At 36.6% G+C, this 12,011-nt stretch overlaps 1 protein-coding gene across 7 annotated transcripts in view; it reads right to left on the reverse strand.

Annotated features, from left to right (window-relative positions):
* CADPS (calcium dependent secretion activator) overlaps positions 1-12,011 on the reverse strand; it is a 943,138-nt gene that overhangs the window by 156,349 nt on the left and 774,778 nt on the right. For all 7 annotated transcript variants that reach the window (XM_053720994.1, XM_053720992.1, XM_053720993.1 and 4 more), the window contains one exon: positions 6,061-6,208. In XM_053720994.1, the coding sequence (XP_053576969.1) occupies positions 6,061-6,208 (148 nt within the window). The remainder of the gene's footprint in view (positions 1-6,060; positions 6,209-12,011) is intronic.

A 12,011-nucleotide genomic window follows, 5' to 3' on the forward strand; every position in this document is an offset into this window, starting at 1 on the left:
GTGGCTTGGCTAGATTAGAAAAGGATGTTAGAGAATATTTGGAGGGCCTGAAAATCTCCTTTTTTTCTATGTAAAAAAAATAAAGAGATCTAATGGTATATAATTGCAAATCAATACAATAAGCATTTTTTTTATGTTTTTAGAATAACAGCTTTTTGTTTAACCTATTGATTTCCAAGGGTCACAGTGGCACCAGGCTAATTAAACATTGGTTAGAATGAAGGAAATAATTACGAATCAGACAATGTCAAACCCTAACCACTGTATGTAATTATAGGCTTTTGGTTTGTATTGAATTACCATAACACAGAATCAGAGAACCGGAAATATTAACAGTTATGATAAGATCAGTGTAAACCAACCAGTCATTCTCTTCTGAAATACAGAGGACATAAAAATTCTAAAAAAAAAATCCTTGAAATATTATTATAAATTTAAAAAAGAGTGTGGGGAAACATGTGATGTGAAGTATAGCAGACTTAAAAATTAATGATACTTGGGCCATGATCATTTAAAAAAAATGTTATATAAATGTGCCCAGCCATAAAATGCCTCTAGAGATGTAATACTGATTACATTGACTTGTCTTAATATATAGCAATGATTACTGGGTTGACCAATGTTTACTTAAAGGGATATAAAACCCAAATTTCTGTTCAAGGGCCATTATAGACTCATTTTTTCTTTGCATAAATGTTTTGTAGATGATCTATTTATATAAAGCCCATAAACTTTGTTTTTTTTTAAAAAAATTATAATTTTGCTTATTTTTAAATAACATTGCTCTGATTTTCAGACTCCTAACCAAGCCCCAAAGTTTTATGAGCATACCATCAGCTACCTTCTCCAGCTTGCTCCTGTTTGTGTAAAGGGTCTTTTCATATGCAAAAGAAGGGGGAGGGGGAGTGTCTTATTTTCCCACTTGCAGTGGGCTTTCCAACTGCCTTTTCAACAGAGCTAAGCTGAAAGCCTCTAAGTACATTTTTAAACCATTTTATACTGGATTTCTATATCAGTATCTGTGCATCTTATTCTTTATAGTAGTGTCTATTACATGCAGTTATATGAAAATGAGTGTATACTGTCCCTTTCATGGTTTAGATGGAGCATATCATCTGAAGCAACTTTTCAATTTATTTCTATTATCAAATGTCCTTCATTTTCTTGCTATCCTTTGTTGACTGCACAACAATGCGCTACTGAGAGCTAACTGAACACATCAGTTGAGCCAATGACAACAGGCATATGAGTGCAGCCACCAATCAGCAGGTAGCTTACAGTAATGCACTCCTCTGAGCCTACCTAGGTATGCTTTTTAACAAAAGATATACAAAAAATAAAAGTAAATTGGAAAGACTATTAAAATTGCCTGCTCTATAAGAACCATGAAAGAAAATGTTTGGGTTTCATGTCTCTTTAAGGGCTGCAAGGATATTGCTAAGATTCTAAACAGTCCATACAATTAAACAATGTATGGTCCCAAATAAAATGTTTTTATTCATTCTTTATATGTATTTAGCAAACACAAAGGGGTTGATTTACCAAGCAGCAGTTTAAGGTGTCTTAAGTTGCGAATTTCAATCTCCCCGGTCTCGTCCGACCTGGGAGATTGACAGCTCCTGCCCACGTGTGATTGGCCGTGCGCGGGAAACGTTACACAAGAGTACAAAATTATGTTCTTGTGCAATTACATTTTTGCAGTTTTTATACATAGTTTAAAAGTTACATCAAATATGTAAAAAAAAGGCAATATAAATAAAATAGAGGAGAGCAGCCAAAAAGTAAAGCTATTGGCTCTGTATCATACAAGCAAACCTGAAGTGCACATTACATGTATCAATTTGTAAATGTGCACTTCTCCTGTCACAGAGTGTAAGAATACCTAAGCTTTAAAGGGACAGTCAAGTAAAAAAAAAACTTTCATGATTTAAATAGGAAATGTAATTTTAAACAACTTTCCAATTTACTTTTATTACCAATTTTGCTTTGTTTTCTTGGTATTCTTAGTTGAAAGCTAAAACTAGGAGGTTCATATGCTAATTTCTTAGACCTTGAAGACTGCCTCTAATCTGAATGCATTTTGACCACTAGAGGGCATTAGTTCATGAGTTTCATATAGATAACATTGAGCTCATGCATGTGAAGTTACCCAGGAGTGAGCACTGATTGGCTAAAATGGATGTCTGTCAAAAGAACTGAAATAAGGGGGCAGTTTCCAGAGGCTTAGATACAAGGTAATCACAGAGGTAAAAAGTGTATTTCTATCACAGTGTTGGTTATGCAAAACTGGGGAATGAGTAATAAAGGGATTATCTTTCTTTTTAAACAACAAAAGTTCTGGTGTTGACTGTCCCTTTAATATGGCAGTGTCTAGTATAAAAATATGGAGCTTGACCAAGCAGCGCCAGTAAGCGGTTAAAATAATAGAACATCCTTGTAGAGAGCAGCAGACACAGGAGGGAAAAAAATAAATATGGTGAGTAGTATCTGTGTTATTGTAGTTGTGGGAGCGCTATAATTGCCAAAAGTAAATAAATGTAAATTAAATTTGCCCAAATTCAGAAAATAAATTCAACAACTATTTATTCTCAAATAATCTTATCGTAAAATTATATAAAAATGAATATAAAATTAAATCGGACGTCTCCGATATAGCAATAATATAAGACAGTATAAAACAGGGCTAGTAGCCTGCAGCAGTGTATGCGTGCATAAATGTACTCTCAGTGTATATAATGAGTGGGGGATATGGTTAATCCCAATGTCCAGATCCGTTTCAAACGGCACCAGAGAGGTGTTGGTACAAAGTCAGGTTACGTGTAGGAACAGACCGGCCTAACACAGTTTAGTGGGTAATTAAGTGACCATGTAGACCGCAACAAAGTAACTGGTTAGATCTTCAGAGTAGTGTAAGTAGCGAGGGGTCAGAGGTTGAACTTGTTCGCCCAGGGTAAAGCTGTTCTCAAGGGTAGGAGAATTAGGATAAAAGGACCATCCGCTCTTAATGCAAACAGCATGCCTGATGGCAAATACAAAGATGTATTTTCTTTCTTTTTTTGACTGTTTCTCCCGGTATTGAACTCTGGTTCTTAAGTAAGTGTAAAAGTAGGTTCCAGGATAGAATATTTGCAAGAAATTCACACTTAGATGCACTTCACTGCTTCATGATAGTCTAAAAGAGACTGCCTCAAAACCAACGCGTTTCTCTCTGCATGAGGGCTTTTTTGAAAAATAAATCATTTACATTTATTTACCTTTGGCAATTGTAGCACTCCCACTTGCTTTCTGTTTTTTACATTGCTATCTTTCTCATTTTGAGAGTTATTGGGACTAGTGAGACGTTTGATAAATTAGCCTAGTGCACAGTCCAACTCTGCACCTTTATTGCAGTTGTGCACAACAGTTTAGTCTCGTTAAATCAGGGGGAAATTTTGGACTAGGGAAACAAGGCACTTGCCTAGGGTGGCAGATTAGGGGGCAGCGCTTTTTGAGTCTCTGTTTTATATAGATAGTTAGATAGATATATAGATAGACTGTATCTATCTATTATTATTGCTCACATGTATACTGTGTACACATGTGCTAATTCAACCCACCCGAGTGCATGGAAATGCCATGTTACATGTATGTGTTGCTCCTGATTAAAGGGGCATTAAACTGATGAGTACAACTACAATAGAATGGTTACTACTCACTATGCTATGGTGTTTCCTACCGTGCCTACAGTTCTCTTATTTTAATCCCTTACAACTATCAGTAAGTGATGCTCTGCATCTTCACACTGGGCGTTTCTATCTTGGAGCTTATATTTGTTATTTAACTTTAAAAATGTGTGGAAAAACTGCCCAAAATGTTACAATTTTGCTCCCTATTATGTGAGCTAAACTAAGGTGAAAGGTAAAAATGTCAAAAAGCAGATCCGTGAAAATGCACTGCTATGATCACAGGACGCAACAGTACTCGAGCTACAAGATGGCGGTGCCCAGTATAAAAAGCAGAGCTTTACCAACTGGATTCTGTAATGAGTTAAAATAAGAGAGCTTTGGGTACAGGAGGAAAAACAATCCCATGATGCATAGTAACCATGGTACTGTAGTTGTACCCAGTAGTTTAATGTCATTTTAAAGTCTCCTGTTCAGGAGTAGTAATGTAATGCAGATCATAAGTGGGATTAGGATTATATAGGGATTTACTTCTACAGCAGAGTAAAACCGGCAATCAATCTTGGTCTCAGACCCGTCTCCTTATCAAGGTAATAAATCTGTACAACTCTATCTGAGAACTAGAGGAGCTCGCCATGCCCCATTCACCTAACGGTATTGACCAATTTCAAAGGTTAGGAGAGGCTGATTGCCGCTGTCTTTGACCGATCTCCCTTTGGTCGGTGTAGGAAATTGAGGTCACAAGTGCGACAATAAAGTAGGCGCATCCAAGATATAGCTAATAGTCAACAAACCTGTATATTTGGATATGGCAGCAGACTCCAGAGTCCCATAGTTTGCTATTTTCGTGCATCTCACAAAACATATTTGAATGTTGAATCAATTGGATTATATTTTATACATATTTTATACGCCCTATTCATTTTTGACCTACTTGATGTTACATTTATCTTTTACTTAAATGGACAATGCACTCTAATATTTACGCCCTTTTAATCTGTTCATATTTTTTTTTTATATTCATTTTTTTCATGTCGGGTTAGCGCAAATGAGAATATGCAATCAGGTTTGTGCGAAAGTGAGGTGTTAAGTTTTCCCCCCACTTTTTGTCTCCATCGACTTCTATGGGGTGGGTATGTGAACGCGCACGCGATATTCTAACTTCGTTTTTTTTTCGCTTGTTGGGTTGCCTCGAGAGTGAAAACAGTTTATGTTTAACTCATAATATAAATGCAACTGGACGAACACAAAAATCTTAATTCTAGCGCAATTAGCGATCAAGGGGGAACGTTAATTTGCACTTCTTTTGTAATCTGGCCCTAAGTATTTTGAGTGTTTTGAGAAAATCTCTACACCTTCTTACTGGCGAGAAAGAACTGATCTGCAGTGCAAATTTTTTTACAGAATTACGCTGGGATTTAAGAGACCGATTAATATACGCCAGTGGAAATCCCATATTCAGCCCATTTTCTCAAAAACAAATATGGTTTGTATTTTGTACTTATAAGTACGAATTTCTATTTATTTTTTTTTGCAAATCCAGTACACTTAAATTACGATTTACGTTGTGCATATTTAATACGATTTATTCCTGTGTAATTTACATACAAGTTTTACATTTTGATAAAATACCATTTTTTCCTGCATATTTTCATGTGAATGGTTCAATTTGTCGCTTTGAATGATTTTTAAATTACAGATTTTATTGTGTACTTTTGCAATGTATGCATCTCCTCCATACAAAAATGCAGTATATGCCCCTTAACGAGACACCCTGTTTTCAGGGTAAAAGTGGCTTTATTGAATTCCACCAGGGAAATAGAAGGGCTGGTAAGCATTCTTATAGAATATCACCAGCCCAGAGAGTTTTAGAGAATCGACCCCTAAGTACTGGCCTTTGAGTGAGCAGTAATAAAGAAGGACATTGTGTAAATAATTAGATAGATAACGCAATTAGGAATTCTCTCCCTACACAATCAACCCAGTTTATTGGGTTGTGGTTTCAGTTAGCAGAAATAGCTATTTCATACACAAAATTATACATAAAGGAACATTTTTACATATATTTGAAACACTGCAGCTGGTATAACAATTAATTGTAAACATATTAAGGAGAATCCCATTTTACTGGACACTGTCCCTTTAAGGCAGCATGGACACTAGTGGGGAATTTTTTTGAGCTTCCTGGTACTTTACCTATGTTTTCAACCCTTTGGCAAAGTTAAACTGTGAATTTGCAAACATTTTAGAACATTTTATTATAGCAGAATGTCCATTTAATGTGTAACAGAAAAATTGAGTAATTATATTTTCATTATCTTGGTGTTAAAAAATAAATGTATAGTTTTATTTTCTCACAAAATGTTCTGCAGTTGCAGAAATGTTTAATGAGTGTTACCTCTTGACCCATTTCCATACTGCAGAGTTTTGTAGACTGTGCTTTGGCATCAACCATAACGTTAAACATAGTACATATTGATTGTGGTACTCGGAAATCTGTTGATCTGCTGGTTTTCTGCAATTTTACTTCAAACGCAATTCTGGTCCTGTTGGAAATCAAAAGATTTGTTAAAATATATTAGTAAACATATCAATATAAAAAAATAATAATTATATAATTAAATATATTGAGAACAAATTGTGATCCCTTCCATTGCTTTAGAGGATCTGTGCAGCAATTTAAAGGGACAGTATACACCAATTTTCTTATAACTACATGTAAATAAGAATATGCACAGATATTGATATAAAATCCAGTATAAAACCTTTTAAAAATGTAATTAGAAGCCCCCAATTTAGCACCGTTAATGAGGTTAGGCTTGGACACGCACTGAAAGGGGTTGGGAAAGCAGAAATAGCAAACACACCCTCCTCCCCTTTACTTAAAGGGATATGAAACTCAAATTTTTTCTTTCGCGATTTAGAAAGAGCATGTCATTTTAAACAACTTTCTAATTTACGTCTATTATCTCATTTGCTTCATTCTCTTGATATCACTTGCTGAAAAGCATATCTAGATATGCTCAGTAGCTGCTGATTGGTGGCTGCACATAAAGGCCTTGTGTGATTGGCTCACACATGTGCATTGCTATTTATTCAACAAAGGATATCTAAAGAATTGAGCAAATTAGATAATAGAAGTAAATTGGAAAGTTGTTTAAAATTACATGCCCTATCTGAATCATGAAAGTTTAATTTTGACTAAACTGCCCCTTTAAACAGGAGCAAGCTGGAGTCTGTAGACATCAGTATACATATAAATCATTGGGGCTTGGTTAGGAGTCTGAAAATCAGCACAATGTTGTTAAAAATAAGTAAAGCTATACATTTTTACAAAAACACCCACAAAGGGGCTATATAAATGGATCATCTACAAAACATTTATGCAAAGGAATAGTGTACAATGTCCCTTTAACAGTGTTTGAAATTTGAAACCATACCAAATCAACACTTTTTTTTATATTTTTTATTTTTTAGTACTGAGTATACCCCTATTCTGCATAAACTTCCCCAACGTTATTACAATCTAACAGAAAAAAATATGTTGCATGTTATTTGGTTTTATCTATTTCAAACACCTTTTTCAAATGTGCTATTTTGACTATCTGTACATATTTTTTTACTGTTACAAGTTTGTACACATACTTGTGCATATGGTAAGGGGCATAAAAGTCAAAATGAATCTTCCATGATTTAGACAGAGCATAAAAAGCGACTTTTCCATTTGCTTCTATTATCTAATGTACCACGTTTTTCTGGTATCCTTTGTTGAAAAACATACCTAAGTAGACACAGGAATGCACTGCTGGGATTTAACTGGTGGCTGGTTTGCTACACTCTTGTCATTAGCTCTACATATGTGTTTTTATGGGCTAGATTATGAGTGGAGCGCAATTTATCGCTGCTGCTCACACGCTAGACAGAATCTTTTGTGCGCATCGGGTAGTAGAAAGTAAAATATTTTTGCATGTGCGCTAACCTGACGCACGTAATAAGTCGAACATTGAATATTCAAACACGTTAACGTATTCCCCCATAGATTTCAATAGAGAACAAAAAAAAAAGAAAAATAACACACTTGCACGTTTAGACAAGTGCGCTAACCCGAAATGAAATATGAATATTTCACATTACAATGTTCTTCCCATAGAAGAATATGTTCTATTTATTCACAAACACATATTTCTATATATATCATGGTATTTTAGTACAATATATCTATATATATATATATATATATATATATATATATATATATATATATATATATATAGAGATAGATATATAGATAGATATATAGATAGATAGATATACACACTTTATTAAAAGGACATAAAACCCAAACTTTTTCTTTCATGATTCAGATAAAACATGCCATTTAAAGGGACACTCAAGTCAAAATTAAACTTCATGATTCAGATAGAGCAGCAATTTTAAACAACTTTCCAATTTACTTCCATTAACAAAATGTGCACAGTCTTTTTATATTTACACCTTTTGAGTCACCAGCTCCTACTGAGCATGTGCAAAAATTCACAGTATATACGTATATGCATTTGTGATTGGCTGATGGCTGTCACGTGATACGTGTATGCATTTGTGATTGGCTGATGGCTGTCACATGATACAGGGGGAGTGGAAAGAGACATAACTTCAATTTATTTAAAAAAAATCTACTACTCATTTGAAGTTCAGACTATGGGCTCTATTTAACAAGCTCTGTATGGAGCTCGATGGCCCCTGTTTCTGGCGAGTCTTCAGACTCGCCAGAAACAGCAGTTATGAAGCAAAGACCGCTGCTCCATAACTTGTCCGCCTGCTCTGAGCAGGCGGACAGACATCGCCACAATACAACCCGATCGAGTACGATTGGGTTGATTGACACCCCCCTGCTGGCGGCCGATTGGTCGTGAGTCTGCAGGGGGCGGCATTGCACCAGCAGCTCTTGTGAGCTGCTGGTGCAATGCTGAATACGGCGAGCGTATTGCTCGCCCTATTCAGCGAGGTCTGGCGGACCTGATCCGCAGTGTCGGATCAGGTCCACCAGACCTTGATACATATGTGTATAGTGCATACATAAGTGCTAGTGCATTGTCTTTTTATCATGCATTTGTTGATTATGCAAATCTATTGACTGGTCCTTTAACACAACTTTCTAATTTACTTCTACTATCAAAATGTCCTTTGTTGAAAAAGAGGAAGGAATGCTCAGGAGTGTGCACGTGTCTGCAGTACTATAAGAAAGCAATTTTGCCACCATGTTGTACATTAGAAAAAGCACTAGATGGCAACACTTGTTCCTGTAAAGTAGTGCTATAGCCATGTGCATGCAACCTATCTAGATATCTTAGTGCCTTCCCTTAACCCCTCTTTTTTTCTCATCTACTGTTACTTTAAGGCAATTTAGTCGGGATATTGTCTTTCTAGGGGAGTGTATGATATCTTCTGTTCTAGCGCACCTCTATTTATAATATTTATTTTCCTATCTAGATATATATTCAACAAAGAATAACAAGAGAAGGAAACAAATGTAATAATATAAGTAAAGTGCAAACGTTTTTAAAAGTTGTATTCTCTATCTGAAGCATGAAAGAACAATTTTGGGTTTCATGTCCCTTTAAAGGGACACTCAAGTCAAAATTAAACTTTCATGATTCACATAGAGCAGGCAATTTTAAGCAACTTTCTAATTTACTCCAATTATCTCATTAAACAATACACATGGGCAAACTTTAAATGGATTGCAATGCCTTATTTTCTATAATCTACATGAAATAGCAATGATTCAAGGGACAGTAAATGTGAAAATTATTTTTCCATATAACATTAGTTAAAAGCATATGCAATATAATGGCCTTTAAATTTTTAGTACAGGACTAGTAAATACGGTAGATTTGCATAAGCAACAACTCCATGATAAAAAGACAATGCAGTAGCACTTAGGGGCCGATTTATCAAGCTCCTGAACGCTCGCCGGAAACAGAAGTTATGAAGCAGCGGTCTAAAGACCGCTGCTTCATAACTTGTACTCCTGCTCTGAGGCCGTGGACAGAAATCAACCTGATTGAATACGATCAGGTTGATTGACACCCCCTGCTAGCGGCCGATTGGCCACAAATCTGCAGGGGGCGGCATTGCACCAACAGTTCACAAGAACTGCTGGTGCAATGATAAATGCCGACAATGTATGCTGTCGGCATTTATCGATGTGCAGCGGACAAGATACGCGACATCGTATCATGTCCGCTCGCACTATGATAAATATACCCCTTAGTCTGAACTTCAAATGACTAGTAGATTTTTTTTTCTGACAAATTTCAAAATTATGTCTACAGGGAGTGCAGAATTATTAGGCAAATTAGTATTTTGACCACATCATCCTCTTTATGCATGTTGTCTTACTCCAAGCTGTATAGGCTCGAAAGCCTACTACCAATTAAGCATATTAGGTGATGTGCATCTCTGTAATGAGAAGGGGTGTGGTCTAATGGCATCAACACCCTATATCAGGTGTGCATAATTATTAGGCAACTTCCTTTCCTTTGGCAAAATGGGTCAAAAGAAGGACTTGACAGGCTCAGAAAAGTAAAAAATAGTGAGATATCTTGCAGAGGGATGCAGCACTCTTAAAATTGCAAAGCTTCTGAAGCGTGACCATCGAACAATCAAGCGTTTCATTCAAAATAGTCAACAGGGTCGCAAGAAGCGTGTGGAAAAACCAAGGCGCAAAATAACTGCCCATGAACTGAGAAAAGTCAAGCGTGCAGCTGCCAAGATGCCACTTGCCACCAGTTTGGCCATATTTCAGAGCTGCAACATCACTGGAGTTACCAAAAGCACAAGGTGTGCAATACTCAGAGACATGGCCAAGGTAAGAAAGGCTGAAAGACGACCACCACTGAACAAGACACACAAGCTGGAACGTCAAGACTGGGCCAAGAAATATCTCAAGACTGATTTTTCTAAGGTTTTATGGACTGATGAAATGAGAGTGAGTCTTGATGGGCCAGATGGATGGGCCCGTGGCTGGATTGGTAAAGGGCAGAGAGCTCCAGTCCGACTCAGACGCCAGTAAGGTGGAGGTGGAGTACTGGTTTGGGCTGGTATCATCAAAGATGAGCTTGTGGGGCCTTTTCGGGTTGAGGATGGAGTCAAGCTCAACTCCCAGTCCTACTGCCAGTTTCTGGAAGACACCTTCTTCAAGCAGTGGTACAGAAAGAAGTCTGCATCCTTCAAGAAAAACATTATTTTCATGCAGGACAATGCTCCATCACACGCGTCCAAGTACTCCACAGCGTGGCTGGCAAGAAAGGGTATAAAAGAAGAAAATCTAATGACATGGCCTCCTTGTTCACCTGATCTGAACCCCATTGAGAACCTGTGGTCCATCATCAAATGTGAGATTTACAAGGAGGGAAAACAGTACACCTCTCTGAACAGTGTCTGGGAGGCTGTGGTTGCTGCTGCACGCAATGTTGATGGTGAACAGATCAAAACACTGACAGAATCCATGGATGGCAGGCTTTTGAGTGTCCTTGCAAAGAAAGGTGGCTATATTGGTCACTGATTTGTTTTTGTTTTGTTTTTGAATGTCAGAAATGTATATTTGTGAATGTTGAGATGTTATATTGGTTTCACTGGTAAAAATAAATAATTGAAATGGGTATATATTTGTTTTTTGTTAAGTTGCCTAATAATTATGCACAGTAATAGTCACCTGCACACACAGATATCCCCCTAAAATAGCTATAACTAAAAACAAACTAAAAACTACTTCCAAAACTATTCAGCTTTGATATTAATGAGTTTTTTGGGTTCATTGAGAACATGGTTGTTGTTCAATAATAAAATTAATCCTCAAAAATACAACTTGCCTAATAATTCTGCACTCCCTGTATTTCCGCTAACCCTGCATCATGTGACAACTATGAGCCAATCACAAATACATATACATATACGCTATGAATTCTTGCACATGCTACGTAGCAGCTGGGGACTCAAAAAGTGTAAACATAAAAATAATGTGCACAGTATGTTACTGGAAGCAAATAGGAATGTTGTTTAAATTGCCTGCTATATCTAAATTATGAAAGTCTAATTTTGAATTGCGTGTTCCTTTAACATTTGTGTCTTTATTTTTTTAAATTAATTTTTAAACGCCGTTTGGCAGGGTGCTCCAACCACCCAGATGTCACCTTTTTTTGTTGTTTCAAGGCACAGCTAACCAGGAGTCGACCAGTAGAACTATTCACTTTCTAAAGTGCTCATTAGTACTCATGCACAGTAGCTTCCTTCGAGCTAACATCATACGTCTTGGAGGAAGCTACCTTATATACAATTTATCAGTGC

The sequence above is a fragment of the Bombina bombina genome, chromosome 7, assembly GCF_027579735.1.
Source record: "Bombina bombina isolate aBomBom1 chromosome 7, aBomBom1.pri, whole genome shotgun sequence".
In the NCBI taxonomy this organism is placed as follows: domain Eukaryota; kingdom Metazoa; phylum Chordata; class Amphibia; order Anura; family Bombinatoridae; genus Bombina; species Bombina bombina.